The sequence below is a fragment of the Halichoerus grypus genome, chromosome 13 (assembly GCF_964656455.1).
Source record: "Halichoerus grypus chromosome 13, mHalGry1.hap1.1, whole genome shotgun sequence".
Taxonomy (NCBI): domain Eukaryota; kingdom Metazoa; phylum Chordata; class Mammalia; order Carnivora; family Phocidae; genus Halichoerus; species Halichoerus grypus.
The window spans coordinates 77,522,280-77,547,526 of NC_135724.1; the positions used below are offsets into that span (position 1 = coordinate 77,522,280).

The 25,247-nt window shown below is 52.9% G+C and overlaps 1 protein-coding gene across 6 annotated transcripts in view; it reads left to right on the forward strand.

Annotated features, from left to right (window-relative positions):
• WSCD2 (WSC domain containing 2) overlaps positions 1-25,247 on the forward strand; it is a 116,899-nt gene that overhangs the window by 77,077 nt on the left and 14,575 nt on the right. For 5 of the 6 annotated variants that reach the window (XM_078060850.1, XM_036116701.2, XM_036116702.2 and 2 more), the window contains exons 4-7: positions 3,021-3,205; positions 17,050-17,171; positions 19,754-19,928; positions 24,576-24,740. In XM_078060850.1, the coding sequence (XP_077916976.1) occupies positions 3,021-3,205; positions 17,050-17,171; positions 19,754-19,928; positions 24,576-24,740 (647 nt within the window). The remainder of the gene's footprint in view (positions 1-3,020; positions 3,206-17,049; positions 17,172-19,753; positions 19,929-24,575; positions 24,741-25,247) is intronic. The other variant, XM_036116706.2, reaches the window with a different exon arrangement.

Sequence of the window (25,247 nt, forward strand, 5' to 3'; positions counted from 1 at the left end):
AAGTGGGAATGGAGTCCAGCAATCTATTTTACCAGAGTCCAGACTTGAGTCACGTAATCCACTTGAGTTCAGCAAATATTTATTGCTGCCCACGTGTGCGTCTGGATGCTGGAAATGCAGCCATGAGTCAGCCGCAGCCCTGCCCTCTGGGGGCTCCCCAGCCAGTTGGGAAGACAGAGGCAGGCACAGGCTGGAGTGGTAGAAAAGGAGCAGTTTACACGTGGTGGGTGTTTGCTCCGTGCCAGGCACTGTTCTCGGCACTTTGCAAATATTAACTCGTAGCCCCCCTTCCTCTCCCGCAAGACCCCTCTGAGGCAGATGAGGAAACTAGAGTATGGAGACTTCAAGCATGATAGGTGCTCGGCGGGGTGTGCTGTCTAGACCATGGGGGCCTTGCGAAGGCTGATGGAATGCAGGGCTCAGCAAGAGTTACAAAGGTGAGATCTAGAGCCGAGTTTTGAAGCATGAATAGGAGTTTTCTAGGGAGTCACGGTAGGATGGAAAGAACAGCATATTCAAAGACCAGACCTCCTGCAAGATCCTCAACACCCAGCATCCTCAGGTTGGCAGGGTGGGGATGCACAGGAAGTCCAACAGGGAGCTGTCAGGAGGGAGGGGAAGCTGCAGGCTGGCTGATGCCTGCTGATGCGGAGCCTTGAATGCCATCTGAAGCATCCGGATTGGCCATGGGCAAGGGGGAAACTGCTGGAGGGTGTTAATCAGAGGATTGGTGTACATTCATTCAACAAGTATTTGTTAAATACTTACCATACACCAGGTGTTGAGAATGAAGAGGTAGGTTGGGGGAAGATGGGGGTGGTGGGAGCACATCATCTAGGACAGGGGTCCTTAGCCTGGAGTGAATATCCACATCACCTGGACTCTGGTAAAACAGATTGCTGGACTCCATTCCAACTTCCTGGTTCAGTAGGTTTGGGCGGGGGTGGGGGGTGAGGGGGCAGACGGCGGCAAGAATTTGCATTTTTCCTGAGTTCCAAGACAGAGACCATACGGACTCTGCGGGTCCCAGGCCCACGGCGGGGGCACCACTGCTCTGATTTTCACACAAAGCCGCACGTTAGAATCACAGGGCCAATTAAATTAGACCCTCCGGAAGTGGGAGCCGGGTGTGACATTTTTTTTTTTTTTTAAAGATTTTATTTATTTATTTGAGAGAGAGAGAATGAGAGACAGAGAGCACGAGAGGGAAGAGGGTCAGAGGGAGAAGCAGACCCCCCGCTGAGCAGGGAGCCCGATGTGGGACTCGATCCTGGGACTCCAGGATCATGACCTGGGCCGAAGGCAGTCGCCTAACCAACTGAGCCACCCAGGCGCCCCCGGGTGTGACATTTAAAAAATGTTCCCCAGGTGATCCTAATGGCTGTCCATGTTAAAGAACCACCGATAGGAGGGTTTGTAGACTGAGCCAAGCCATCTGGAAGCTTATCTGCAGGCAGTGGAAGCCTGGGGGTGGGGGGGGGGCGGTTAGGGAGTGGAGACCTGTTTTAATTCTGGAAAGATCCTTCTGGCGAAGGCCACCGCAGGGACATCAGGATTAACAGTCTAAGGCCTTCCCAGGGACCACTGGTGACCCTAAGGATAGCGAGACCAACTCCATTTCCCTTCCTATATTAGTTATCCATCGCTGGGCCACAGATCATCCCCAAATTTAGCATCTTAAACCAACAAACATTTATCATCTCCCAAGTTTCTGAGTGCCAGAAACTACGATCAGGGAGTGGGGTTAGCCAGGTGATTCTGCCTCAGTGTCTCCATGAGTTTGCGGTCAAGAGAGGGCCGGGACTGCAGCCGTCTGAAGGCGTGGATGGGGCTGGAGAATCCCCCTCTCAGACAGGCACTCACAGCTGGTGGCTGCGTCCTCCCACAGCAGCTGTCCCCCACCCTCCCTGCTGTGAGCCATCCCAGGGAGAGGGCTACGGGGAAGCTACCACTTGCCCTGGCATTGTAACACCCACTGGAAGTGTTTCCCCCCACCTTGGAAAATGTTCCTTCTGTCAGTGGGTCCAGTTACACGAGAGGGGCTCAGGGCACCCCAGAACCAGGGCTTCAGAGAGACAGGATGTGTGAGACAGACAGACGGAAGGCAGGCTGGCCCAGCCCCAGAATGCCAGTGGGGTTCAGGCACCAAGATGCCCATTTAGTTTAAGCTGCTCGTGCTGCACCTGCCCAGATGAATGTGTGGAGCAGAGCATGGCACCTGCCACCCGGGTAGCGGAGGTGTGTGGAGGCACGTGTCTGCCGGGTCCGTCTGTCCGGCTGCCCACAGGCGTCCAGGGTGAAGACGTGAGCTGACCGCTCCCCTTGGGGCCTCCTTGCATGACCAGGGGCCTGCAGGCCAAGCCTTCCTGGTTCTGGAGAATGCCTCACAGGCGAGGGGGCTGAGCGGGGCTTGCCCAGACCCTCTCCCTCCGTCCCCACCCCCTGCAGCCAAAGCAGGCCATGCCTTTTCGTCTGTTTACAGAATGGGTGTCCACTGAGAGTCCTTTTTAGGAAATAGTCCGATGGCTATGGGGAAAAAAAAAGAAGTTGAAAACCTTGCAGTGCCTGGATTTTTTGTTTTGTTTTAGGGGAAGGAATTTTTTCCTTGGCTGGATATGTGACCCTGGTTTTGCCATCTTCCGAGGGGATATGAGATCCCTGCCTCCTCCCTTCATTCCAGCTCTTCTGAAGGAATATGGAGGCATCATTCCTAGGGGACGTTTCCTGGAACAAAGGGGCTGGACTCTGGAGATATAATTAGCGCATGGCTCTAGATGGGAGGGGCACGAGAGTGCTGGGATGGAGGGACCCCAGGCTCAGAGGGGCGTGTGTGTGTTTGAAGGGTATAAGGTGGGTGTCAGTAGGACACGTGTGGCCATGTGGGTAGGTGTATGGGGAGGAAGGCAGGGGGTGGTCCTGGGGGTCCTGGGCCCCAGAGCCCTCCCATTCCCCCTGAGTCTCCTGGCCCCCGGGCGTTTGCATGGGGGCAGCTACCCCGGCCTGACCGCAGCCTTCCCCAGGGGTTACCTGTATGCCGGGCTGGAGTTCGGAGCTGAGTGCTACTGCGGCCACAAGATCCAGGCGACAAACGTGAGCGAGGCCGAGTGTGACATGGGGTGCAAGGGCGAGCGCGGCAGCGTGTGTGGTGGCGCCAACCGCCTCTCCGTCTACCGGCTGCAGCTGGCCCAGGAGTCTGCGCGCAGGTGTACGTGAGTCGGCCCCGCCCCTCCCCGTGGCTCCTCCGCGGCCTGCTGCTCCCTGCCCTGCGCCTTCCGTGGCTCCCCAGCACCCCCATGGTCCTGCCCCAACTTCCACCACAGCCTTTGCAGAGCTCTCTGCTCCATCTACTCCAAGTGTTTCCACCTGTCCGTGTCCTCTCCCTCCCACCCGGAGCAGCCTCCTGTGTCAGGGGCAGCCCTCCTTCTCGAGAACCCTGTTTTCCTCCAGGGCAAAGTGAGCTAGAGCCTGAGCTGTTGGCCTTCCTGATTTTCTGAAAGCATATTGTCTGTAACAGTGATACGGACGAGGATGAGGACCATAATGAGGGCAAGAGCAGACACCTGGTCCTTTTTTAAGTGTCTTATGCGGAGTAGCCCATCCCCACAGTGACCCTGCGAGTTGGCACTATTCTTCTCTGACTCCCATTTTATAGACCAGGAAACCGAGGGTCAATGTCACATAAGCCGCAGAGGATTTAAACCAACTCTGGAGCTTATGTCTTCAGTGCTCCCATAGAGAGAATTTCTTGCTTGTCGGTGCTTCAGTCTTGTTGGAAAAACTCTCCAGTTTCCACACGGAGGGAGGGAGGGAGGGAGAGAGGGAGGTGAGCAGGAGAGTGTGGGCGCTGGCCCGTCTTCTGCAGACATCGTCCCATGTCCCCCCTCTGGCTGCTTCCTAACAGTTAATGTCTGTTTAGCAAGAATCCGCCGTGTGCCAGGCACTGTGCCAAGCCCACTGCAGGACCGAATTCGTATCCCTTCCCTGTAGCTTCTTCAGGCGGTTACCAGTGTTAATTCCCATTTTACAGTGGGGAAACTGAGGCTCACTGAGTTTAAGTGCCCAAGGTCACCCAGTTTATTTAAAGGTGACCCACAAACCTGTGAAAACTGCGAAGGGCCTGGACAAAAGACAGAGGGCTGGGTTTCTCCCAGTTACCTTTCTGATGCAGACCCAAGGCAGAGACGGGAACCCACAACCGCATCTCTGACCCTTGGGCCAGGGCTTCCCAAATTGGAATGTGCCTGTAAACCCTATGGAGATGTTGTTACCATGCAGATTCTGTTTCGGCTGGTCAGGGTGAGATTTTGCATTTCTGAGGAGCTCCCAGGTGATGCTAGGCTGCTGGGCCAGGGACTACACTTTGAATAATAAGGCCTCAGACCTCAGCAGAGCTGACACGCCCTGCCCGGAACATTGGCCTGTCATCGCGGGCGGCTTTGCCAGTCTTCCACGGGAGTGCCGTTGTTTATAAAAATTCGTTGGTTGGTTTGCCTGATAATGCGTTCCGTTTTCCAAATCCCGTGCTTTTGAAGCCCCCGCTCAAGCTTTGCTCTACAGGAGGGTGGAGCATGCTGCCCATTTGCAAAGGTGCTGATTGCTGCAAATGGGTGCGCCATCTACCGCCCCAGAGTCGCCTCGGTTCACCCAGGGCTGAAGTCCTGTCTGGCAGCGGGCACAGGTGGTGTGTGAAATCCAGGCTGGAGAATGTCCACACAGCGAGTCTCTGGTTTGGCCGTTAGTGTAATGAGATTTTAATTTGATGGCAGATTTACCATCCTCACACAGATCCCTTTATGCCAATATTTATGTTCTTTTGATGGTGACTTTGACTATCCGAAGAGATGGTCTTAGAGTCATGGCTGTTTATTGAGAAAGCTGTTGCCACTACATCCTAGTGGATGAGGATGAGCTGGAGCACAAGAAATTAGGCCATGTAGGTCATTAGCCAGATAGCAGCCAGACCTCCTATTGGTTAATGTTCAGATTGGCTGGATAATCTGGACATATTCTGCCCCCCAACCCCTGACTCTGTCTCTCTCTCTCTCTCTCTCACATACACACAAACTACTGTGATCATCTGATATGAATAACACTGTCATAGGCCATCGAAGATTTTTCAATCAGCTGAAATATACAAGCCTCAGCACAGAAAGACTAGATTCTGTATAATAGGGTGGGTCTTGCCCTTGTAGCAGTGGGAGGGCTGGTGGTTGCTGAAGACAGCCCCGGAGGCTGGAAGGGATGCTGCTGCACCCCTCAGCTTACGCACATCTGCAGCAGCAAAATTACCTGCGATGGTGTTTTGTTCCATCTGAGAAAGGAGTCTTTTGCATTGATGTCCAAGAGGGGAACATTAATCATGTCTACTGAGGGTGGCGTCCTGGATTCTCTAAGTCCACCACATTGTCCTGAATCATCACTCTACAAGATTTGAAGCTTGGGCACCTTCAGCTGGAGCCTCCAGAAGAAAACTGAAGCCTTATTAGCCTCAAGGCTGAGACAAGAATGGAAGTGGCTTGGATAAGGGGATGGATGGTTGATGATGTGTCAGATTGAGATTCCTGGTGGGCTCCCAGTTGGCAACATGGTATCTGGAGAGAGCCTGGGGACCATTCATTGAACCAAAATGCTTGAGAAGCAATCTCGTGGATTAGGCATGGGGAGGATGAGTGGAGAATAAAGCACAGTCCCTGACCTCGGGAGCTCACCGTCCAGTGGAGAAACAGACCCAACACCACTGGGGTTATGTGTTGGGGGATTGCAAGGGCTCTGTCTGCAGGAGGCAAGGGAGCAACATTTGAGCTGAATCTTGTTCTAAGGAGATTTCCAGATAAAAGGGAGAGCCCTATATTCCAACCATGAGCAAAAAGTGCAGGGTCAGCAAAGGTCTTATGTTGAGTACCCTGTTGGAAGCACCTTCCTTGCTGATGTCCCCTTTTACAGCTTTAGAGACTGAAGCCCAGAGAGCATAAGTGGCTGAGTTGAACAGCCATGGAGGGAGGCTTCACAGAAGAGAGCTGTTTGATTAGGGCCTTGAAAGACACATAGGATTTTGCCTGGTGTAGGAGAGGAGGATATCCAGACTCAAGTAGCGAAGGGGTTGGTAGAGAAATCTAGGAAGAGGGAATGAGTGTGCGAAAGTCTAAAGGTGACTTCAGGAAATGATGAACAAGCATGATTTTTCTAAGGCCACAGTGCTTCCTAGGGACTGAGTATGGGCTGGAAGCCAGCCCTCTGACTCCTAGTTTGGGTGCTGTTGACACCTTGACCTCTTGTATTGGATTCTGGACCTCATTTCCTCTCTTTTGGGAGAACTCCTTGGATCTAGCTTACCTCCTACTTTCCCTGACCTCTGATCTCTCCTTCTGCCCCGTTTGCTGACTCCAAGCAAAACAGAATCACCAGTGTCTTTGTTCTGATGCAGCGGCAGCTTTCACTTCCCATTTCTGGATCTGATTTATACACAAATCAGAAAGGGAGGCCTTCCAAGTTACTGGCATACAACACTAGGCAGGGAAATGAGCAAACGCACCAGGAAACAGGTATGGTAGAAACCAGACTCCATTTGTATAGTCATTAGTTGGTATTAACGCTGTGTCCTAATTGTGTTTCCCTGAGCAGTGGCACAGAATTCTTAATGATTGGAGAGATTTAAAGGAGGCTTATTATCTCCAAGCACCACTCTGGTACGGCATACGCCTTCCATAGGGAGGCAGCCTGCATGTTCCTGAGGTGATGGAATGCTCCTATAGTAGCAAGAGCATTAAAAGGTTGGCAGAGCAAATGTCTGCAGGCACCCTGCTATTCTTCCTTGACACAGACTCTCAGGCACATGGACTCTTTGCTCTTGTTACAAAAGAAGCGAGAAATGGACTTCCTTCTTGGTTGGATTACATTTTTCACAGAAGTTTGCTAAATGTGTCAGCAAGTGTAGCTCTCCTCCCAGGGGCAGAGACCTGCCAGTGATTTGAGAACATTACAGCTTTATAGGATGTTGCAAGAATTTCCATTTGCCTGGAAGATTCTTGCAAGATTTGTGTTGCAAGGTTTCTTAGAACTACATTGAACCTGTTATATACATATTGTGCCCATTGGGTGGCTGTCCGTGGTGCTGACCGTCCTTTAGTGTTACCTAAAACCCCCAGGACTGCACACAGACTAGCTTCTCCCAAGACTCAGCACGTTTTCCTCTTGTTTTTTGGTTTTCTATCTTGGGGGAAGTATTATGAAGTATTATTATGGTGGAAGTATTACATGATCACGGAAAAAAAATAGATCCTTGACTTAGGGCTCACAATTTACATAGTGTATTTTGTGTACTGTGAGTTTTGGCAGTTTGTTGTCTTTGAAAGTTCGAAGGGGAGTTTTGTGTCATGCTTGTGTTATGCTCATTGATAACTCCATTCCAGCCACTTCTGCCAAGGGGAGCCGCAGATGATCGTGTAAAATCACACTGGCTGGAGGGACAATCCCTTGCTCCTCCTTTGCCAGTTCTGGAGGTCTCTCCTTCCCCTTGATATGTGCCCAGGACCCCTGAATTTTATAATGTATATGGGTCTTCAGGAGTTCTGCTGTGTAGGGTCAAGGAGGTGATAGGTAGAAAAATTTTCTTCTGCGTCACGATGAGGAAGAATTGGTTTGCTCGTATCCCCTCAGCGAAGTCCACAAAGGCTGATAGGGACATTGTGGGTCTTGAACTCAGGCAGACATGGTTTCTATCCCAGCTTTCTCACTTACTTGCCGTGTTGCCTTTGGCCAGGCTGCTGACTCTCTGAGCCTCAAGAGCCCCGTGGGTAAAATGGGGACAATTCCAACCTTTAAAGATGGCTGTGACCACTGAGTGAGATAAAGTCAAGGAAGCACCTAGCACAGTGTTATTGAGCAATTGTGATATGGCCCTTTCTTCCTGAAATGAAAACTCCTCAATGCACTCCAAGCAGCACCCAATTCACGTTCTCTGAATTTGCAACAGCCTGCAGGAGCCTTTGGTGATGCCTAAAAATAGCTGGTTTGAATTCTCGGACAGTTACGGTCTTTGTGTAATTCAATCTCTCTCTGATTATAGGTAGCTGTTAACAGCTCCCAGCTCACTGCCTTTCCTCCTCGATGGCATCTTTAATGCAGTAGAGCCTGGCCTAATTACCCAGGGGGTGGTGGCCTCTTTCAAACCAAGGGGAACTCTTCCACACCTGCCTTTAAGCTGACGCCTGGTGACATTTACCTCATTTTTGTGAAGCCCCAGAACAAAGAGATGATAGGACTTCAGAGACACTTGCAGCTGGTTCCGGGCTGTTCTTCATCTGCCCCCAGCAAAGAGAGTCGCCAAACAGTTGCTCTGCTCACCTCTTGCTAGTAAAAGCCTCAAGCTGCCGAGGTCACGCACCATCCCAGTTGGCCCGGCAATGAAGAGCTGACATTATGAGAATGTGGGGCATGAGCTTTTGTGCTGCCTAGACCCCTGCTGTGGGGCTTGAGAGGGTTTCTGGGAAATTCAGGGGGCTGCTGTGGGGTCTCTGGAGCCCCCAGCCTTGTGAGAATGGGGCAGGCCTACTGTTGAATGGCAGAGGGGTGGGAAACCAAGAGGAGATGTCAAGCAGGATGGGGGTCATATCCCAATTCCTGCTAGCTGTGTGACCTGGAAGAGCAACTGAATTCTCGTTACGTCTCAGATTAATAATCTGCAAAACAGATTAATAGTCTGGCCGACCTCATAGATACTGTACGTGTAACCCACAACACTAGTGACGCAGAGCAAACAGCTGATGTTCTGTTGGTCTTTAGTGTAGGTCATGAGGGAGACAGTACCCAGGGTCACTGCCATTGTCCAGAGAGGCTGGGTATCGCACTACTCCTGAAGCACGATTCTCACAGACTGCAGGCTGGGAAGAGCAACGGCCCTGAACTCCATGTGGGATTTCCCTTATGGATTAAAAATGTTCCAAGATCCGAAGACATTTTAAGTTGGGTTCCCCCAGAGGCAAGGATGTGACCCTTGGTTTGCTTGGGAAGCCAGCCCAGGATGCACCTGTAGAGGGACGAAGAGGTGAGACAAGGAAGGGAGGGAGCCCTTACAAGGTCTTTTACAAAGCAGGTCACCACTGAGGACAGCTGAAGCTTAATCCCACTGCGGGGCTCTGGGAGACGGTGGTGAACATGTTTCAGAGCTGTCCCACCAGAGGGGCAGGAAGCTGCCGTGTTTACTGTCCCACACTCCCCCATCATTGGCTGAGGGTGGCTCCTGCGGAGATGAACTCCCTGGCAGGTCCAGCCCGTTCCTCCCTGGCCCTAAGACTGAGCCGTGGGTGTTTATTGTTGGTCATTGTCTATCTGTATCAGGATAGGGAGTGCCAGGGGCTCATTAATGGGGCACCGACAGAGCTACCACGTAGGATCCAGACACCCTTCACACATCACGGATGAGCAAAGGAGAAAGGAGCAGGGAGGCGTGGTTAGGTCTCAGGCACCATAGATACCATCACATGGACTTCCACCCTCATTGTGTGGCGCAGATATGATCCCCATTTATCTCCTTGGGAAACCAAGGCTCGGGAGGTGAAGACTCCTGCCCAAGGACACACCGCTTAGTCAATATCTGGCCCAGGTCTGTCTGAAATTAAAACCAATTCCCTTTCTGCTGGGCACCAGGGCTTTTTGCAAACAGGAAGGCATCCCCCCACTGCTGTGGCAATGCAAAATCCTTTCTATCACAGAAGAGTGTTAGGAAGGTCAATGGACCTGTGCTGGCCACTTCTCCTTCATTTGCAGACGTAAGTAGTAAGAGGGCCTCTCACCACTGATGGGGAGAACCAGGTGGTCCATTTTATAGATGAAGGAAATGAGGGTAGAGGGAGAGTTAAAGGTCTTGGCCATCATGGGTTTTCTCCATGTTCAATCACCAAACCATGATGGAGAGCAAGCTGCAGAGAGAAGTGGCTTCCAAGGCATGCTTCCCAGATCCCTGGGAGCCCCGCCTTTCTGCCAGACATCATGAAGCCCCCCCAGGGACCATGTGGGTTTGACATGGGCAGGACTGTAAGAACACCCCACATCCAACAGGTCAGCTGCTCCTGGAACCGCCTTCCCACACCTGGTCCCCTCCTCCCCCCACCCCTAGCACCCACCTTGCCCAGAGAGAGACTCACAGCAGTGCCTCCTGATCCCACTCTGGCTCCTGTCCTCTAAAAACCTCACCTTATTTGCTATTCAGAGCATTCAGCTCAGTCCTCCTCTGTAAGCTGGGAGGGTCAGGGGCTCATTAGCAGATGCTTAAATGTCAAAGGGAGACCACCTCAGTGGAGCTGGACTGGCAGAGTCTTCCTTCCCCTTCCACCAGGGAAGAGATTCAACTTCTCCACCTGCTTTTCCATTTAAGTCTCAGGGCGGGCGGCAAGGAGATAGGTCCATAGACCTTCACCTGCTCCTTCCACTCTACTTCTGGCTCACCAGGCTCCTGCATCTCTGTCTCTGTGTCATCACCCAGTATCCATGCCTCCATTTTAGAGATGAGAAGATCGAGGCTCCAAAAGGAGGGGAAACTTACCCAACATCGAGGAAGGGCGGAGCTGCCTGTGTGACAGGTCAGGACTCCAAGGTCCAGAGAAGAGAAGCAAAGTGGGTGGCAGAGCTCGTGTCTGCTGACCGCTGGATTTCTGCTCCTTGGCCAGGCAGCTTGTCCCGAGCCTGTCGGTTGCAGGGAAGTACTGTGGCTTTCGGGTGTGGGGCCAGACTGGACAGCCTCTTCTGGAGCCCCTAGGTCAGGACCGAGCCCCTCGAGGCCCCCTGCAGATGCATGCTGATGTGGCCCTGTCAGCAGTTGGAGCCCCAGACATGGGCATCGGCCTGGGGGTGATGAAGGGCGGAGCATTCGGCCAGGGGGGTCGAGATGCATGTGTGGGCTCACAGGACCCTGAGTGATGCCCTGGTGACCTCAGTTACTCAAGGTCATGTCTGCAAGAGGATGCAGGGGTGACTCCTAGCAGGGGTGACCCCAGAGAGCACTGTGGGTGGACGCCAGCTCTCACATGCCCATGGGCAGACAAATGCTGCTGTCCAGAGACCCGTATGTCAGGTCCCGTGATACACAGGACCCAGACAGACACCAGTATTGTCCGGCTGTGAGCTCCAGGGGGGAGGGTCCCCATGCTCTCAGCATCCTGGGGAGAGACTCCACCCAGGCTGGGCTCACTAGAGGGACCTGCCCCCTCCTGTTCCTCTCTCTTGCATGGTGCACTGGGGAAACAGACATATCTGCTGGAACCTAGGTGCTGGCTGTTCAGGGGATTTTATAGAAATGCCCGATTCCTGGTGGCATTGGGCCTGTCTGGTGGGAGGGTGGCTGAGGCTCAGCCTGGCCCTCTGCTAGGAGACAGGGAGCCCTCCCCTCAGCTACACGGTTGCCAGGCAACCCAGAGAGATCCCCTAGGGTACGTCTCCACCCCGTGGTGGAGGTCCCACCCCCAGCCGCAGTCATGTAGAGATGCCCACATAGACAGACCCCCATGGCCAGGTTCGCGGTCTCGGCGCTCAGCGTCCGCACGCCCACACAGGTCGCTCTGTACTCACTTGGCCGCAGTCACGCACACACTGCCTCCCTGTCACACACTCTGTGCACACCTGTCCCACCTCCCAGACACACCTTCACTACAGCCAGGCCCACAGCTAACCTCATGGCCGGGCTCTCTTGCCTCACTGATGCACAGACAGATGCTGTCACCCCATAGGGGCCCCGACACCCTTGACCCCTTCTAACACAACTCTGACCTCTCCCCGCCTGGTCTCAAGGGAGCAGTAGGGGCATTCAGGAAGGAAGCACCTAGAGGGGAAGAGGCGGTGGGCTCCAGAGCTTTACAGTGTCCCAGGCCTGTCCCAGTCCCGGAGGGGATTCCATGAGCCTCAACCCTGGAACGATTTCCCGTAGCAACCCTCCCGGCCTCAGCCATGACCCAGGGGCCTATCAGACGGTCTCCTGAATGGAATCCCAGTGGGGAAGAGGAACGTTAACAATTTGAATATGGTTTCGCAGACTCAGGGTCAAGAGCTGGGCGGTTTTGTTTTTTTATTTTTTGGTACTTAAAATTTGACTCCAGTGTCCAGATAACCCAGAGTGACAGCCTTGACTTTGTGGAATGAGTGTGAAGGGCAGGAGAGGCAGAATAAGCATCACAGTGTTTTGCAAAGGCTAATACGAGGCCTGGGGGTGGCTTCTTAAAGAGGGACAGCCTGGAGAGTGTGAGGCCGTGGAGCTCAGACATTCCTGGGTTCGGAATCCAGAAGCCACTCCTTGTCAGCTGTGTGGCCTTGGGCAAGTCACTCTCCCCCTCTGAGCCTCAGTTCCCCCTTCTGTGTAATGGGAAGAATGAGACCTTCCTTGCAGGGGACAGGTGTTTCCCCAGTGGCCGGCGCCCAGAGAGCAGCCGATACCATCCAGAGCAGAGCAGGTGTCTCACTTCAATTCCAAAATCAGCTCTGCATCTTCTGTGCTGGCTGATTTGTGTCAAGTGGCTTCAGCCCTCTGAGCCTTGTTTCTGCATCCGTACAAATGGGGATGCTTATACCACCAAGGTGATGCGAGTGTTCAACAAGGCCACACGTGGGAGCAGCTCAGCCTGGTTCCCAGCAGACAGCAATGTGGCCGGTACGCGGGAGCCACGGTGATACCAGCCGTACCCCGATATTCCTATAAGCACCTAATCATCATAACCACATCATTCTTATTGGAAGAAGCAGGGACTTGGAAGACAGAGCAACCTGGCTTCATTCCACTCTGTCACTGAGCTGCTTGGTGACACCGGAAGGCAGAGAGACTCCTTGAGTCTCCGGCTCCCTGACTGTAAGTGGGGAGAGCCGCAGCATCTACCCGGGTGGCTGCCGTGAAGAGAGGCCAGGCACCCAGCATGGAGAGAGAAAGCGAGCTTCCTTCTTTCTAGAAGCGAGGCAGTGTCTCTCTGCCCTGGGACCGGAGTGGGCTTCCAGCTAAAGGAGTTTTCCGGTTAAGTGAGGGTCTGCGCACCTGCTTTGCGAGTCCCACCTCATAGCCGTGAGTCTTTAGCTCAAATGCCTGACTCCCCTTCCTGGCCTCACCTTGGATGGCACATTGTCTGAGCATCATCGAATCTTCCTCGAGGTGACTGATGTGAGTTTCCGGGGCTTCCCTCTGAGCACCCTGGGCCACGGGATGGGACACTAGTGGCATTTGGCGTCTGACAGTTCCTCACTTAGGGAGGGTGCAGTGCCACCCTGTCCAGAAGAGAATCTGCGTGGTCTGTCCACCTCCCTGCCATTGATACATGGGGAAACTGAGGCCTGGAGGAGCTCGGGGTGGGTCCGCAGCACCCTGACCACCCCCAGCCACCGCCAGCTCCCTCACCAGCCTGGAGCAACGGCTGAGGACCGCGGGGGAGAAAGGACTGGATGGTGCGAGCCTGCAGCCTGCTCTGGAAATAGCCATTTACCCAAATTCCAGATGTCTTCTCAGTTTGCTAGATTTGCCTCTGCCAGGAGCGACTGTGGGCTACTGGGTGCCAGGTGGTAGAAATAATCACTAGCGTGACAGCTGACATTTAAAACGAGCACTCGCAAACTCCCTCCCTCCCCCTCCTCCACCATCCTTCTGCCCTGGGAGCAATTCCATGTCCTTTTCCCTGCACGCAAACGTCAACGTACGTGGGTGTGCCAACAGGGAAGTTTGATGCTCTGGACAGACCCGGAGACAGACCTAGAGGGAGGTGTACGGTTGTTGCAGCTTGCTTCCCTTTTTCCCAAGGGCTGACGTCTTGTTTCTGTGATGATCCGCAGTAAGTTCTTGCCAACAGCGGGTCCTTAGGTTTGTCCCGTAACCTCCCTGTCTGAGCCGTGCTACTCTCGGCTGCACAACCAGAGTTTACTCCAGACCTCTCAGAGTTTTCCAGAAGGGGCAGTGAGATGATGTCAGTAAAGTTCCCAGCAGAGTAGATCACACGTGGCAGGCACTCGGTAAATGACACCTACTTCTCTGCTCCTGGTTTTGATCTGCGCTGTGTGAACGGTGTCCTTGGTTTTCCGTGACAGCTATGTTCTGGAAAGGTTCATGCAACTCAAATTTGAGGACAGCTGACCTTAATTTTAAATGGGCATCATGAGCCTTTTGATAAATTTGACAGGGGCATTAAAAAGTTTTTTTAAGGGGCGCCTGGGTGGCTCAGTCGTTAAGCGTCTGCCTTCGGCTCAGGTCATGATCCCAGCGTCCTGGGATCGAGCCCCGCATTGGGTTCCCTGCTCGGCAGGAAGCCTGCTTCTCCCTCTCCCACTCCCCCTGCTTGTGTTCCCTCTCTCACTGTGTCTCTCTCTGTCAAAATAAATAAATAAAATCTTTAAAAAAAAAAAAAGTTTTTTTAAAAGATTTATTTATTTATTTCAGAGAGAGAGAACAAGAGAGCATGTGGGCAGCGGGAAAGGGAGGTACAGAGGGAGAGAGAGAATCCCAAGCAGACTCCGTGCTGATCACGGAGCCCGATGCAGGGCTCGATCTCACGACCCTGAGATCATGACCTGAGCTGAAATCAAGAGTCTGACGCTCAACTGACTTAGCTGCCCAGGTGCCCCTAAAAAAATTTTTTTTAAAGATTTGTTTATTTGACGGGGAGAGAGAGAGAGAGCATGAGCGAGCATAAGCAGGGGGGAGCGGGAGAGGGAGAAGCAGGCGCCCCGCTGAGCAGGGATCCGATGCGGGGCTCGATCCCAGGACCCCAGGATCATGACCCGAGCCGAAGGCAGACACTCAACTGACTGAGTCCCCCAGGCGCCCCTAAAAATTTTTTTAATTTGTCTTCATTACATTAAAAATACATATTCACTGTAGAAAAAGCTAGAAAAGGTTTTAAAAAGATGGAAATAAAAATTGCCTATAATGCTAGCCTATTAGTCAGTGTTCTCCAGAGAAATAGAATCTGTAGGAGTTTTATATATTTGTATGTATGTTAGGAGATTTATTTAAGGAATTGGCTCATGCAGTTGTGGAAGCTGGCAAGCCTAAAATTTGTAGGGCAGACCAGCAGGCTGGGAACTCAGATAGCAGTTAATGCTGCAGCCTTGAGGCAGAATTCCTTCTTCTCTGGGAAACCTCAGGTTTTGCTCTGGAGGCCTTCCACTGATTGGATGAGGTCCACCCACATGCTCAAGGGTAATCCCCTGTAAGTCTCCCTAAAGTCCAGTGCGTATAAATGTTAGTCGCAGCTACAAAATACCTTCACAGCCACACCTAGACGTATGTTTGATCAAACAACAGGGCGCTGTAGCCTAGCCATGTTGACCTAAAACAACCATCATGGGGCGCCTGGGTGGCTCAGTTAAGTGTCTGCCTTCGGCTCAGGTCATGATCTTCGGGTCCTGGGATCGAGCCCTTTGTCTGTGTCCAGCTCCCTGCTCAGCAGGGAGTTTGCTTCTCCCTCTCCCTCTGCCCCTCCCCAATGCTTTCTCTCTCTCTCTCAAATAAATCTTTAAAAAACAACAACAACGAAAACAACCATCATGCTTGCTCTTCAGAGATGAGCCTGGTTATCAACATGTTAGTATAGGTCCTGCTAGAGATTAATATTGAGAGAGAATTGTTATATAAAATTGATATAATATGTGGAGTTTCATAGTTTCAGTTTATATTTAATCTCTTGAACACATCTTCTTCTCTCTAAAGTACCCCTGAATGCCATTTATTATTGATGGGGGTGCAGAAGCCCGTTGTCTTGTCGTTCCGTACTTTACCTGTCCAGCACTTCCTTGATGGACACCTAGGCTGTGCCCCGTCTTTCACGTGTTGCTTTAACTAAATGCCACTGCGTATATCCTTATTCATAATTGTGTGCACCCGCGGCGGGCGCCACAGGGGGGCCACCCAAACCCCCTTTACCTGCGGTGACTCTGGGTGGCCAGTGGTTCACACCTGCCCCCTTGGGTGAAAATGACCATTGGCCCAAGAGGAGCAGGCTCTCTAGGACAGCAAAGAACCTACGAGCTATGGGGAGGGGGGAACACAGGGCCGAGCCCGGACCCCATTCCTTACAGCGGGACCGACTGTGGTAGAGCTCATCCCCCATGCTCGGGGTGAGACCCAGCCGAGGTCACACGCTTGCTTAGCTCCTGCCAGCCCTGTCCTGCTTCCCCCCGTCCCCTCCTGAGAGTGCACCTCAATAAAACACCGTCTCAGGTGCTGCTTCTAGGAAACCTGACCCAAGGCAGTATCTCTGAGTAGGGTTTTGGGGTGACTGCTGTGGCCTCCACAGATTTCCTGTTGTGTGTGCCTGGGGGGTTTCCCCGATTTGGTTATCTTCAAGGCAGTCCTTCCCGCAGATCAGTCCCTTGTAGCCTGTAGGTGCTCAGCACTGGTGGGTGGAGACTCCTGAGGCCCAGGATTTTTCCCCTAACGCCCAGGAGGGTGGGAGGGAGGGGCACCCTGGTGCTGTGAGGAGGGACAGGACAGCCCTGGGTACCTCGCTTCCCTCGATCCTCAAACGGCCATCTCCTGATGCGATTGTGAAAATCCTCCATGACATCTGTCACGTCCCTGAATGGGGAGTAACCATTGTTGACCATGAGGAGGCAAGGCCCAGGGAGGCTGGCAAAGAAAAGGGAACAATGTGGCCCCGCAAGAACATCTCAGTGACCTGGGCTGTCGACAAAGATGCCAGGGCTGAGGAGAGCACTTGGAATTTTTCAGTTGATTAGTCTCCACTTTGGTTCACCGTGTGACCTTGGGCAAGACTCTTGCCTTCTCTGGGCTTTCATTTAAAAGCTCTTTCTGGGGCACCTGGGTGGCTCAGTGGCTAAGTGTCTGCCTTCAGCTCAGGTCATGATCCCAGGGTCCTGGGAGAGTCCTGCATCGGGGTCCCTGCTCGGCGGGGAGTCTGCTTCTCCCTCTGCCTCTGCCCCTCCCCCCAGCTGGTGCGCACACGCACTCTCTCTCTCTCTCTCTCTCAAATAAATAAATAAAATTGTTTAAAAAAACAAATAAAAGTGCTTTCTTCAGAAGGTGGTTCTCCAGCTGAGATCTGACTCCTGCTTTTCCCTCCGGCTCTCCAGATGGGAGCGCGGTCTTCCGAGGCTGCTTCCGCAGGCCTGACAACCTCTCCCTGGCCTTGCCCGTGACAGCCGCTATGCCAAACATGTCCGTGGACAAGTGCGTGGACCTCTGCACCGAGAAGGTGAGCCCGGGGTCCTGCTCACAGAACTCCAGGGAGGGGCAGTGTGGAACAGCTGCAGGAAGGGGGGGGGCTTGGCAGCAGCCCAGCCAGGACGAGGGGGTCATCTCTGTGATCTGTGACACGGGAGAGGGACACGACGGTTTCATGTGGATCTAAGGGGTAGAAGTTACTTGGGGTCGATTTCTTTCCCTCTGAGGAGGTGGGTTTGTTCTAATTGTCAGGAATGCTCAGGAATGAGGGTAACGTTCTAACTTGGGCCCACAAGCGTGAGTAGAAGATTGTCAGGGAAAGGCAAGGGCAACCCCACTTTGGGACAGAGTGAGCTCCCCGTCACTGGAGGCATGCAAGTAGAGTCAGGGCAGGTGTGGCATCCAGAACTTCGGGCGTTGGATTGAAGTTGGACTAGATGACCTGTGGGTCATTTCTCAGCCTGAGATCCTTCCTCCCTGACCAGACAGTGAACTCCACAAGAGTAGGGGCTGTGCCTTGAACATTGGTGCCCTCCCAATACCCAGAGCAGGGCTAGGCATATCGTTGGCACTCAGTGATGTCCGAGGAGCTCTAGCCTTCTTTCAAGATGAGCTCATTACATGAGGGGCCAAAGAACAACCCCTTCCCCACCACAAAAACGTGGTTGCCCATTTCATTCATTTGCTTGGCTAATATTTACCGAGAAACTACTTTGTGCCAGGCCCCCATGCTCAGTGCTGGGGATGCAGGGTCAACCAGATGTAGAGTCCGTCCTCAAAGATGCTGGCACTTGCTGGGGGCCTGCCTTGTGGCCCCTGCCGGATGCTCAAGCCTGCCCCCCAACTCCCAAATGCCCCACCTGCTCTGCTTGGCTCAACCCTCATCGAGTCTCCCGATGCACGAAGCACCTCGCGGGACTGCTGAGAGGCTGTTGCTTACTGAGCACGTCCTCCATGCAGTCCTCTGCACCACGGGTCTCAGTTTACCTCTCACCTGAAGGCTTGGAGTTGAGGATTTTCCGCCCTATGTCACAGATGACAAAACCAATGCCCAAACAGGTGAAGTCACTTGCCCGAGCTCATAACACAAGCAAGTAGGGCTGACACCTGGGCCTGCCCACTGAATTTCGGAGCTACCCTAGAGAGGCTGCCAGAGCCATTCAAGGGCAGCCAGGCAACTTCAAGTCACCAAGCATTTCCTGAGCACTTACTCTGCTCCTAAGAGGCATCCTGGAAGGTCAGGGAGGAAGTTCTTAAGTTGAGGAGGTTTGACCAGCTTTTGATCCAGCTTTCTCTCCCGGGCGGGAATGCCCCTCCCCCACGGCATCCCCTCCGTGGACATTTCTCAGTCCTTGATGACCCTGGAGCCGGCAGATCAGCTGCAGGTGGGACGCAAACACGTGAGACAATGAAGTCCCGGGCAAAGCAGCGTAACAAAGGGTCATACTGTACATAGGACCGGAGGGAAGCGAGGGTGTGTGGGTGGACAGGAAGGCCCCTCTGCAAAACTCCCTCTTCCAGTTTCTTCTGATCTCCTTAGGGGTCATAGGAGAAAAATTGAGGGGATTACGTGGGCGGGGGTATAGAGCTGCCTGGGCCACAGGGTGGAGGGTAGCAGATTTAGGCTATCAGCGGAGGCTCGATATGTATCACCTGTTAGAAATGCCATCAGTCATGGCCCACGCAGACCCACCTGCGTATCAGCATTTCTCTGTCTCTGCTCTTCAGCTAAGAGGTAAAGTTCCTTTTTAATATGTGTTAGGAAGAAACCAAACTTTTGTGCAAAATTCGCTGGATTGGCCACCGCGGTGTGATCTTGGTTTATTACTAGCTTATTCCTATCGGGGAGGATTCAGGGCTTCGGGTCTGGAGTAGAGGCGAAGCGGACAAAGGACAGCCCCCTGCCTTCCGAACCTGAGTCCCACCTTGCTCCGGCTTAGCTGCTCTGCAGAATAAAGCAGATAGGAGCAGCTGTGCCCACGAAGAGCGAAGAGCGTAGCTAATGTGGGGATCCATATCCTCTTTGGCTTAAAAGAACCGGCTCAACAATAAAAAAATTAAAAAAAAATAAAATAAAATAAAAGAACCGGCTCAGACAGCTTTTCCCAAAGCGTGGGCTTCGTGTCACTCTGAGACCCGGGGATTTCCGGTGGCAGGGCGCAGGACGGTGAGAAAAGCAGTTTCTTTTCAGTCTCCTTTCCAGCCCTCCAGGAAAAAGCTCCGTCTCCGTGCTCAGGTGTCTTTAACACCTCTCAACCCTCCACTAATCTCCCCTTTGCAGGAAGAGCAGAGCCCACCGGGGCTCAGCGTCTTGGCAGGGTCTCCTTAGAAAGTAATTACATTGTTTTGTTTCTGTAGTATTTGCGTCTAGAGTCTGGAGCGTGGAAATGTACCGAAGTGCCGGTTTCATTTGTCAGTTATACCTTAATTAAGCTGGAAAGAAACGATAGCATGGGAGGTGCGCAAATGGGGCAGACCCATCAAAGTGAAGTTGGGGGACCCTCAGGCTGGGGAGAGCGGTGGAGAAGGGACGTTTGGAACACCAGCCCTCCTCTGCATGCGGAGTCGGGGCAGTCCAGGGATTTCGGGACATTCTTCCCGTCTCCCCTGCAGGAGTACCCACTGGCCGCCCTCGCGGGCACCGCCTGCCACTGCGGGTTCCCCACCACGCGGTTCCCCCTCCACGAGAGGGAGGACGAGCAGCTCTGTGCCCAAAAGTGCAGCGCAGAGGAGTTTGAGAGCTGTGGGACTCCCCGTTACTTCATCGTGTACCAGACACAGGTCCAAGGTAAGCCAGGGCTCCCCCAGCGGAACCCTCCCCCGGAGGCTCTCTAGTGGCTTCCTTCCCAGAGGGGCCCCGGCCAGCCCAACCCATCCCATCCCGCTCGGGCTGAGCAGGGCAGGGGGCAAGGGCAGGGCTGGGGAACTTGGCCTGGCTCAGGGACAACAACAGAGGCAAGGGCCCCAGGCAAGGGGTGTTGGGTTCCGGAGACCCTCATCTCTGTCCCTCCTACTGAGCCCCCACCTTGGTGGCTCTTCTCTCATCGTGAAGGTGGTGAGATTGAGTGTGATGTCAGCTGGGCTGGGAGTGGGGGAGCCGGGTGACCAACCCAGAGCTGCAGCAGGATCCCAGGCAAGTCTCTTCCCCTTTCTGAGCCTCAGTTTCCCCATCTGCAAAATGCAGCGGTAGATTGTTGACCTCCAGGAGCCCTTTCAATTCTAGGATTCTGTCCATTTATTTATAAAAATCTTCTCTTTCTCCATCTTCTGTCCTCCTCCCTTTGCTGGTGGGACCTCTGCTGCCCGCTTGGCTCCTCTCCCGTCTCTTGGGGCTGCCGGCCCGTGGTGGTGGCAGTGCTGAGGGTCTTTCGAGGACGTTCTTGGTGCCGGAGTCCGTGTTGAGTTCTTAGTTCACACTTTCTCACTGAAGCCCCTCAGCTCTCCTGGGAGGTGGGAATAATTATCACGGCCGCTTTACAGGCGGGGAAACTGACACGGAACGGTTAAGGGCCTTGCCTGAGGTCACACTGCTTATAAAATTTCTAGCTGAAAGCCATTTCCTCTGACCGAAGCATCATGAAGGGTGGGTGGCGCTTAGAGAGGTGCTTTGCTGGGACACTCCATCCGAAGGAAACCCCTGAAGGGTTACCCCAGTATCTGAATATGTGGACCACCTACTATGTGCTCGTCTTGTGCCCCACCTCAGCTCACTGAATGATGTAAAGCCCACAATAAGCCTACAGTCAGGGAAACATCATCCCTACCCCCTGAAGCCTGGAGACGCAATAAAACACGATTGGGCTAGACCTCCTCTTCATCTCCCAGGAACCGGGCCTCCGTGTACGGTTGGGCAGGTTGGGCACTGCACAGTCAAAACCTGTAGGAAAAGTGGTGCCCGAAAGCCAGCCCACGCTCCGCACTCTGGATAGCAGTGCCTCTGCCCAGAGGAAGGGGAGGGTGCCTTTTTCTGATGGGTACAAAAGTGTCAAAAGAGCTACTGGCAGCCCCATCAAGAGCTCGTCCCCTATTTGGTGTGATGGGGGTATCAGTGGTAACCGCCCGTGGTTCCTTCTGTGGCACTTAAAGTCCTGCTAAGAGCCCAGTGAGCAGGAATCTAGTAAGTGCGGCTCTTGGCTTTGTTTATAGTCCAGCGAGGAGGGATGAACATTTGTTAGCTTTTAGAAGTGTTGGTTACTCTGTGCAGAACCGTGTTGCCCTAGCCTAAGGGAGAGTCATGCACAGATTAATTATTCCGTGACCGTGAATGGCTTTGATGTGGATGGAACAGACATTGGAGCCTTTTCAAAAGCAGATAAAGAGCCCCTAATTGATGGCTTTGCTCATTCCCTGGGCCACGTCCCCAGGCCAAACTGTTCTTCAGTTTTTCCACGTCAGGCGTGCAGTCCCTCACACGGGCGAGGTTCGAGAGGCCCGTGGTTTATTAGGTTGCCAAGAGCCTGGTCCATCACGGCTGCCATTTATCCTGCATTTGCTACGTGCTAAACCCTGACATTCCTGCCGGGAATGGAATTCTCGAACACCTACTGTGTGCCAGGCGCCGTCTAAGCCCTTGAGACTGAATTCATTCATTCAGTCCTCACAATGACCTAGGTGCCGCTATTATTCCTATTTTACAAATGTTCAAAAATTCTAAACACAAATGTTCTAACATTTACAAAAGCTCCCAAATGATGATCTTACAACTTGGCACAGAGAGGTTGGGTAGCTGGGCCCGAGTGGCACAGCTAGGACGGGGCAGAGCTGGGCTTCAGACCCAGGTGGGGTCTGGATCCTGGGCTGTGCTCTGAACCACACCTTCTCAGTATACTTTGAAAATGCTTCCCACGTACTCTCCGTTTCCTCCTGTAAGGTGATTAGCCCCATTTTCCAAGAGGAAACGGTCTCCGAGAGGGAAGAGCCTTGGAGTAAGACCCAGCTCTGTCTGATTCCAAAGCCCCACACGGTCCTGCTTTGATTTTCGGAGCTTTTCTTTTTAGGGCTGAAATAAACAAACCTTCTTTTTTAGGGCTGAAAACAACAGCCTTTACCTTGGAGTGGGTCTTGGCCTCCCAGGCAGCATTTGAATCGAGAATGCTGTTTTCTGGAGAAATTGAGGGGCCAGGTTTGTTGTTTTTTTTTTTCTCCCTCCCAACATTTTGTGATGGGGAAAAAAATGTCAAACCTCCAGGAAAAAACTGGAATCACACTGTGAATGACCATAATGCATCCCGTAGACTTTACGTTTGCCAACATTTTGTTATATTGACTTGATCATCTATCTCTCCATTTCACCATCCCTAGATCCTTCTTATTTTTTTTCACGCATTTCAAAGCACCGTTGACCCTTGAAGGACACGGGCGTTAGGGGTGATGACCCCCCCAGCGCTGTTGAAAAATCCACACTTTTTTAAAAAATTTTATTTATTTTTAAGTAATCTCTATGCTCAGCGTGAGGCTCAAACTCACAAGCTGGAGATCAAGAGTTGCATGCTCTTCCAACTGAGCCAGCCAGGTATCCCCACATCTAACTTTGGACTCCCCAGAAATTTAACTCCTAACAGCCTGCTGTTGATCAGAAGCCATACTGATAACCCCAAATGGTCAGTTAACCTTCATTTTGTATGTTACCTATGTTATACACTGTATCCCAATAAGTAAGCTGGAGAAAAGAAAAATGTTATTAAGAAAATCTTAAGGAAAACACATTTATGGTAGGGTACTAGATTTATAAAAAATCTTGCCCAGTTCAAACCCAGGTTGTTTGAGGGTCAACTGTAAGTTGCAACCATTTTACATGTCAGTGTACATATCCTTAATTATAATTCAATATTTGCTATTTTTGATTTTTTAAAAAATTTTTTGAATTTTGCTATTTGATTTTTTTCTTAAAGATTTTATTTATTTGACAGAGTGCGAGCACACGCACAAGCCGGGGAGTGAGCGGCAGGCAGAGGGAGAGGGAAAAGCAGGCTCCCCACTGAGCAGGGTGGGCGTGGGGGGACGTGGGGCTCGATCCCAGGACCCTGGAATCATGACCTGAGCCGAAGGCAGACACTTAACCGACTGAGCCACCCAGGAGCCCTGCTAATGATTTTTTTAAGTAACATTTACATAGCGTGGAATGCACAGACTTTTAAGGGTATTATGCAAAGACAACTAGATAATCTGTACCCCTATGAAAACATAAGACAAGAAAGTTACATACTGAGGCTTTTTCTGCAGTGTGTTTCCAGGAAAACCATTCCCAGATACCTGCTTGGCTTCAACAGAGACAAAGACCGGATTTATTTTTCCCAAAGTCTGCTCTGAACAGATTGAACCGGGCTGGGGGGCGGTGGGGGGAGCTGGGGCCCCCTGGCTGGAAGTCATAGCATGAGGAGGTGTGGTCGATCGGCACTTCTAGTGTGTGAGCCCCGTGTTAACACACCCTCCCTCCCGCGACCCTCCCGAGGGTACCACTGTTGCCAGTAGTCCCATTTTATAGGCGAGGAAACTGAGGCTCAGACCCATCATTTTTCCCAGGGCACCCGGCAGATAGGTGGCAGAATTGGAATTTCAATTTAGGAACTCAGACGTTTCCCTTGATGGGCTGTCACCAGACATGAGTGTGGCTCACAGTAAGATCTTGGTAACGGCGGGTCCTGCAGGACAGGAAAGACCACCCTGGGAGGAATTCTGCGAAGGGCAGGATGGGGGGTGCTGTCAGAGGCTGCAAGGAGCGCTGACTGGTGCCTCCAGCGGGACTGGCTCTGTGCGTGAGCGAGGCGGAGCCCAGAGTGGCGCCCCTGGGAGCAAGGAGGAGGAGAAGGTAGAATGGCGAGTGTGGACAGCTCAGTTGGAGGTGGGATGGGAATGGGGTGAGGACAGAGAGTGGTTCCTCGAAAGAGATTTTTGTAATGATGGCGTGATTTTTTTCATGTGTGAATGCAGATGTGATGGAGCCAGCTGGGTGAGAGAGAAGGGGGGGTCAGGGAGGAGATGGGGACCCAGGCGTGAGGAACCCTCAAGATGCAAGAGAACCTGATGGAAGACCCAGCCTAGGGGACTCTGCAACGGAAGAGGGAGGGGAGAGAATCCTAGATTGGGGGTTCCAGCCCTGCTTCCTCACTCTGGGCCAACGACCTTGATCCTTAGTTACCACAAAGGGACAGCAGACCTGTCCTCTCCCCTGCCACGGTTCCCCTGCCCCTGAGCCCACCAGACTGCCTGCCCCCCACACGCTCTTCCTTCCCTCCCGCTCCCGGGGGAGAAGGGCTGTTCCCCGCTCCCAGCCCTCATGTCAACCCTGTGACGAGAACCGTTTTCCTCCTTTTAACCATGAGGAAGTCACCCTGGGCCGCCTGGCTGGGAAGGGGCGGGGGGCGAGACTCACACCTGGTCCTTCCTGGTCCGGCTCCGTCCGCCCCCGCCCCTGACTGTGTCCTGCCTTTTGCAGACAACCGCTGCATGGACAGAAGGTTCCTCCCAGCCAAGTCCAAGCAGCTCATCGCTCTGGCCAGCTTCCCCGGCGCCGGCAACACATGGGCTCGCCACCTCATCGAGCTGGCCACCGGCTTCTACACGGGCAGCTACTACTTTGACGGTTCTCTCTACAACAAAGGTGAGGAGGCCAGTGGGGAGCGGAGAGGACCCACCGGGAGGGCAGGGGAAGACCCTTCTCGAGTACCTACTGTGTGCCGCTCAGCTCGCCCGGGCGTGGTTGCCGAGACCCACTGTGTGCTTGGTACCCTGCCTCCGCATACACCCCACAAACGTCGCTGAGCCGCATCTGTTCAGTAACGGGCGTGGATCAAGCACCTACTATGTGCGTGCCACCTTCTGTCTGGTTAGGGCGCCACAAACCTGTCTTGAGCGCCTACTCTAGGCAGGTCCCTCCCCACAGACGTTGCGTGACCAGCAACTCTATGCTGTATACAGAGGGACAAAACTAGGTTCATCTGGGGGGACATTTACTGAGCACCTACTACGCATCAGGTGTCTTATCTACCCGGAAGCCAGGGGTATCTGTCGTGCGGGTGCTTTATTTTCATTCTGCTCACGGATTTTTACCGAGCACTGCCGTGCTCCGGACGCACTTCCTAAGCGTGGTCTCCCAGCAGGCATTTAT